General features: G+C 37.3%; 1 protein-coding gene across 1 annotated transcript; it reads right to left on the bottom strand.

Moving 5' to 3' along the window:
• Positions 1-1,809: 1,809 nt before the first annotated feature.
• Positions 1,810-3,128, bottom strand: LOC103461232 (GTPase IMAP family member 7-like; the record flags this gene model as incomplete). Its single annotated transcript, XM_008403552.1, has 2 exons — positions 1,810-2,571; positions 3,066-3,128. Coding segments are annotated over 2 exons (825 nt in total), but the record flags the coding sequence as incomplete, so codon positions are not given.
• Between the last annotated feature and the right edge of the window lie 3,648 nt (positions 3,129-6,776).

The following is a 6,776-nucleotide window of genomic DNA, read 5'->3' as shown; positions in this document are numbered from 1 at the left end:
TTTTTTTTTTTGTTCCTTCTTTCGGCTCTAATAAAAATTCTAAAAAAAAAAATAAAAAAAAAAGAAATAATATGGTCCACAGTGTGGGATTATGCACAGATTATATGTGGGTTCTGACACATTATGTGTGTTAAACTCAAGGCCTGGGGGCCAAATCCAGCCTGCCACAGTTTTTATGTGGCCCTTTAAACCAGAGGAACACATAAATAGAACAGTCAAGGTGCTTAAATATTATTTTATTGATCAAATCAAAGCAGTTTCTATCTACTTACTGCCAGATTACATCACTTAGCCCCTCCAGTTTTTGAGGATCTTTTGTGTAAATTCACACAAAATCAACAAATTCCCACACTTTTTTACGCTAATGCTAATTATTGAACATTTTTTTGCAAAAATTGTGAATTGTTTAAGTAATGCTAACTTTCTTACTTTTACTAAACAGCTGCTTCAGCCTTAACTGATGTCAAATTGTAGTTCATTATAAGGTGAGCAATAAAATGTACTTTGTCATATATATGTGTAATTATCGCAAATGTTTCTAAATTAGTATCGCAAACATTTGATTTTTATTCCAAATAATAAAAAATCCAATGGGAAAAACCTGGAGGAACTGATTAAGAGAATTCATGATCTTGATTCAATGAAAATGAGTTTGACACCCCTCATTGGATCAGTCAATGAGATACATGTTGGATCAGTCAGCTAAAATCTGACATAGTTCTTTCCTCCTCAATCCAATGGCTTATCAATCAACAAAGGTGGAAGGGTCTTGGGAACGGATCCGGGTCTTATTCTGACCGCTCCGTGGCTCAGGCGGTTCCTCTCAGCAAAATTATTGAGTCTTTGAACATTTTCTCTTGTCATTTTGTTGTTTTAACAATTATTTCATACTAAAAGACCTTCTTCTCACATTTCTCCAGTTTGTTGGTATACAAAATGAGAACAAAATAAATAAAATCTTTCCTGTTTTCACAGTAAAGTCTCATATTCAACACTGGTGACTTCCACCATAAAACCTCCTGCAACAGAACCACATATGGACCAGAGGTCAGTGGAGAAGAGCCTTCATTGACCTGAAGAAACATGACAGAGAACCGCTCAATGGATTCATGAACATCTGAAAAGAAATCAGTCAGTCTGTCTGTCTGTCTGTCTGTCTTGTACTTTTGTTCCTGATTCATGACCATTTGTCTGGATCAGAACATAGATATCATGGAACAAAATAGCCACATTAAATCAGAATCATTAAAGACCGTAAATAAGTTAATATCCTCCTGAACTTATAATCTAATCAGTTTCATAAAAAGGATTTTCTTCCTGAACTACAAACAGACTAAAACTAATGTTGATGTTTTTAGAACTGAAACAGGTTTATTTAATTTCTGACAAATTACATTACTATTTACATTTAAATTATATATATTTTAGTTTATAAATCCCTGAGCCACTGCACAAATCTCAATTTACTTTGCAAAACAGATATAGGTAGAAATATGTAATCAGTGCTGTCACATCAGTCAATACAGATACAAGTACAATTATTTAAATGTAATCACAGTTATTAAACAATGTCAATTGGTAAAACGTTTTTAAGTAAATTCAGGTTATTGCATCAAGTTGTTAATTTTACAGAAATCCACCATACAAAGTAACATTTTATTCATGTGTTGTCATATTTAATACATGATTACTGAATTATGCAACTATCCTTATTTACACCTACAACTGCCAAACCCACAGTAGCTCCAACAGCAGCTCCAAGACTTGCACCAATTACGGCAGCTTCTACTCCAACTTTAATCACAGTACCTTGTAGGGCAGCTTCTACCACAACCACAGCACCTTCTAGGACAGCTTTTACTCCAACTCCAACCGCAGCACCAAGAGCAGATGTACCTGCAACTAATCCAGCATGTAGAATAAAGAGTGCTTCAGCTCTCTCAGCTTCTTCTAGCGTCTTGTTGGTGTAGTATCTTCCTCCATTAATCTCAACCATCGTCTTCATTTTTTGCATCAACTCTCTTACCTGAGATGGATCGTTGGTTCTGTTGTTGATGACATGATATCTTCCTCCACACTGATGGATGAATTTACGCAGATCTGGATTTTCAGAAATAAATGTTTCTATGGAGACTCCATCTGCCTCCAGATCGTCTCCGTGTGTGAACAGCACCATGACGTAATCTGCTGCCTTTTCTCCAAAGGTTTCCTGAATTAATTTAACTGTTTTTTGTTCTTTTCCTGTGACTGTATTTGGATGGATTACAACCAGAAACACATGAGGACCAGGAACAATGAAAGAGATGATTCGCTTGATCTCCCTCTTCACCTCCATCTTCACCTCATGCCTAAATATAAAATAATTAACAGGGAGACCTGGAGTATCGACAATAGTCACATTTTGACCCTCAAACTCTCCTGTTTCCTCCTCATATGCTGATGTTGCAGTAGAGGGAGACATTTGAGATTTGAAAACCTTCCTGCGTAAGATGGTGTTTCCTGTGGCACTTTTTCCAGCTCCAGTTTTCCCAACCAGAACAATCCTGATGTTGTGTCCTTCTGGTTGTGACTCTGAGGATTTCAAAACACATTGAAAAACATATAAATGAACAATGTTCATTAATAATGCACAAAACAGGTCACAGTGTTAGAAAGAGGGTCTTCAAATTTACAGCAAGAAGGTGAATAAAAAATGACACTTTTATCTTGCGGTTGTATCTAATTGGACAAAACCTTATTTATCTTCATCCTGGATCTCAGTAGTTTACAGAACTAATATTTGAACTGCTTTAAAAAGACACAACTTGGGAACTTAACCTGTCGGTCATGTCTGTCGCATCTCTGTTTTCACATAACGGTATGATTCCATATCTTCACATGTGACTGACCACAAGACTGCTATGCTAATAAAAACAAACTTGTACTGTGAGCGTGAAGGAGCCACCGAGTGTGAGAGCTGAACACCGAAGGGAAAAACATGGGGAGCTGACTTCTGTTTCAGGGTTTGTACATAACTCATCAGATTTGTTCTCTGCAGGAGTTTTGGCAGGAATATGATGCTGTACCTGAGGTCTTCCCTCTGCAGCTCTTATTTGATCCAGTCTTTCCATCAGGACTCAGTCCAAGATCTGAAAAAGTAAAAATAAAGCAAGTCAGATAGAAATATATAAATGATAAAAACAAGACTCTCGCCATTCTGTTAATTTAATAAACCCATCACAGTTCATGGTTTTGTGCTTTAATATGAAACACATTTTACTACATATGATATTTTCTCTAATAAAAATCATGTGGCATCTCAACATACAGTATTTTAATATTTTGTAATTACGCCATATTTGAATACAATTCCCATATAAACTAAGCAAAGAAAATGCAGTGATTAACTGCACATAATATGCACAGGTTGGTGGTAATTAGCTACATTAACTTAAGTTAAGATTTTTCAAAAACACACTTAGAAGTTTTACTGCACTGCACCTTATACTTGAGTAACATAATTATGAAGTGTTGCTGCTCTTACTTGAGTAATATTTTTTCCACCTAGAGTTATTTCACTGATTGTAAAACAAACTAAAAATTCACCAGATACAGACCTGTTTATGTCAAAGTGAGACCTCTTGTTCTTAAACAGTCTTTGTTGTCCTATTATCTTCTGTCTATTGATCCATTGTTCGTCTTTATTCTGCCTCTCATATCTCGCTCTGAACGATTAGTTTACTTTGATTTATTCATGTAGCAAAGCTTCTACAAGCTGCTGCTGCACACTTCTCCTCTCTTTCTTCTCCTACTACTCTCCAGTCTGCATTATCTGCTGTTTTTTCAACTGCTAACTTTTAGTTTTCTGTTATTTTTCTCTCCAAGGCTCCACCTGGTCTGGCCTTCTGATTGGCTGATTCCTTCCTGGAGGTGGGGCATCAGCAGGCAATAGAAAGTAGTCCTGGTTCAGTTCTTCTGTTTCTTCTTGTGCATTTTGCTGTGTCTTCTCAAACAAAGCAGAATGAGAGTAGACAGTACTGAGCGAGCCTGGTTCTGGTTCTGGTTCTGGAGGAGGTTTCTTCCTTTTACAGGGGAGTTATTCCTCTCCATCGTCGTCCCCAGTTGGTCAGGAGAAGTGACGCTGTTGGGTTTCCTTTGGTAGAACATTCTTAACTAATTTGAATAATAAACTGGGCCTAATGCACTAACTAGAAATAATTATATGTGTGGTTGAACTGAAACGACTAATTTGTAAAATATTTATTGTGTGTAAATAAACTGAATTGAGCCATTTGGAGATCAAGAAGAGACTGTAAGCACTAGATGATGTCACTTTAAGTTCCTTACCCTGTTCTAGCAAACAGACCCTGCAAGTATTAGTTTCATAAGTTTCTTTTTTTTAAATGTGTTATTCTTCCACCTGAATTTATTTACAACTTTTCTGTTGTTTGTTAAATGTTAGTCTTCAAAATAGAATTTGTACATAACTTCATACTTTTGACTCTGTCATCATTTTCAAATGTCAGATGATATCTATTACGCAGGACTTGAGTCTCACTGATGAAGCTTTGGGGTCTGCTGGACTTGACAAAGTGCTATAAAAGTACAAGATATATTTCTGTGTGTGTAGTTACACCTGGAGGGAAGTCCTTACTTCTTTTTTGTGGCCGTGCGGGAACACAGACATATATTTTGGTTATCCTAGAGTTAAATTCCTGATAGAAGCACATTTGGTTTGCTTTTATTAAAGAAATATGTAATATGCCTGGCAGTCGTTATGTTTAATTCAGCTTTGTTACATTTTCAGAACCAGAGTTTCATGTTTTCAGGAGTTAGTAGCTTCGAAAACTTTAATAATGTGTCATGAATTGTGCGGTGGGTGAGGGTGAACGCAGGTTGGACCCAGCTTAAAGTGCGGATGAAGGATTTTTAATGAAAAAACGGAGCACATCAAACAGTTCACGAAGCAGGTATTACAGTGAGCTGAGACTATGCTAACACTGGTAATGCAGACAAGAGTTGAGGCCAACATAGGACTTAAGCCAGTTCTACTGTGAAGACTAACAGACACTCAGGACTACACAGTTCTACTGACATGTCTGAACATAAACGCAATGACTACAATCTGGATTGCGACACACAACAAGGACCAGACAACAGACAAAGACAACAGGTGGACTTAAATACACCAGGGTAATCGGAACGAGACACACCTGGGAACAATCAGGACAGGACTGCACAGAGACTCACAGGGGAACAGAATTGAGCACAGAAAAACCTCAAAATAAATACACAGAAAACACAGATCTTCACATAATGTCTCACAATAATATTTGAACGTATCAATAGTCTAACATAGTTTATTAAGAGACAAAGCAGCAGCAGCCACCAGAGCTTCTTCTGACCAGAACTGAAATCTGAACTCTGCAGGATTATTTTGGTCAGTTTATGAAACATTTCTGACTTTAGTTGGAACTGACTTTGACTTTTTTTCTGTTACCAAGCAGATAAAACAGCCAAGGTAGTTCTGATCAGAGGAAACACTGGGACATTCACATCTTTTTCATCTAAATAGAAAGTTTTCATCTAAATATAAACAAAACTCTAAAAGTCCATGGGAATATTAACAGGAAGTCAAAGTAGATAAATAAGTTTTTCTCTCTGTTGCTTCATGTTTGTTGTGAAACAATCAGAACAAAATCTGATTGCAGTCGTAAAGTTTCTTATCAGGTCTAATAAAATCTTTATGATCGATGATAAAGTTTAAACATCATCAAATTCTCTGTGCCCTCCCAGTCCAGTTCAACCAGAATATCCAGAAACTCTCCAGACTTGCAACAGATCATCATTCGTTTAGCTAGGAGCCTCTGGGCAGAGGCAAGAAGTCAACGACAGGAAAAGAATATTTATCCAGGGGTCATAAGAGAAATCAACCATGTGAATCATGCTGAGAGCTGTTTTACCCAGGCAACAACAGTGTTATCTCCCATTGTGAACGTTGTAAGAACTTTAATAAAGTTTAAATATTAGGTAAAACTCCCCACCAACCCGCCACAGGAGAACGGTCTTCATGTGAAGCTCAGGTCCTCGACCTGCCAGAGGAACTTGCAGGGTTCTTTTCAGTATCTTTGTTGTTTCTGGACTAAAATCTTCAGATGTTTGATATGAACGTAATGAGCATTTCTAAAGCATTAAAAAGGAAAAATAGAAATATTCCTACAAAATGAGGTAAAATGCAGTTCAAATGTTCTTACCAACGGGAGTTTTATCACTCATATGGCTCTCTGGTTGTTGTTCTTCCTACTGCTCTGATGCAGAATAGTTTCAGTTTTAGCTCAGCTCACATATTAACGCTCTGCCCTTTGAACATTATATTTAGAAATAGATGATTAACAGGATTTTACCATCACATGGCGACTCCTCCAGCAATAAAACATATTGTAAATCACAGGTGAAGTTTTATCTGGGCAGAATGTTGAAGTCATAAATTCATAATTTCTGGGTTGTGCATCATGTCTGCTCCTGCTGCCATTCTTTCACAGCAACAAGACAAAAGTCAACAAAGATGGCCGACATTTCACTGATGGGACACGAGCCAGTAGACAAAATAACTTTGTCAGAAGAAACAGGCATCATAATGTAGAGCTGCGTCGTCATGGTAACCGGTCTTACTGTCATGATCTGAGGTACTGGGAGCATGTAGACGTTAAATAGGAGGAGTTCCAGGACTGGACCCTGTGGTACCCCAATGTGACCTCTGTCTGCTCTGATGAGAAACATAAACAACCAGAGGAAGA

The sequence above is a fragment of the Poecilia reticulata genome, unplaced genomic scaffold (genome assembly GCF_000633615.1).
Source record: "Poecilia reticulata strain Guanapo unplaced genomic scaffold, Guppy_female_1.0+MT scaffold_811, whole genome shotgun sequence".
Lineage (NCBI taxonomy): Eukaryota > Metazoa > Chordata > Actinopteri > Cyprinodontiformes > Poeciliidae > Poecilia > Poecilia reticulata.
This window is presented reverse-complemented; position numbering and strand designations above follow the sequence as displayed.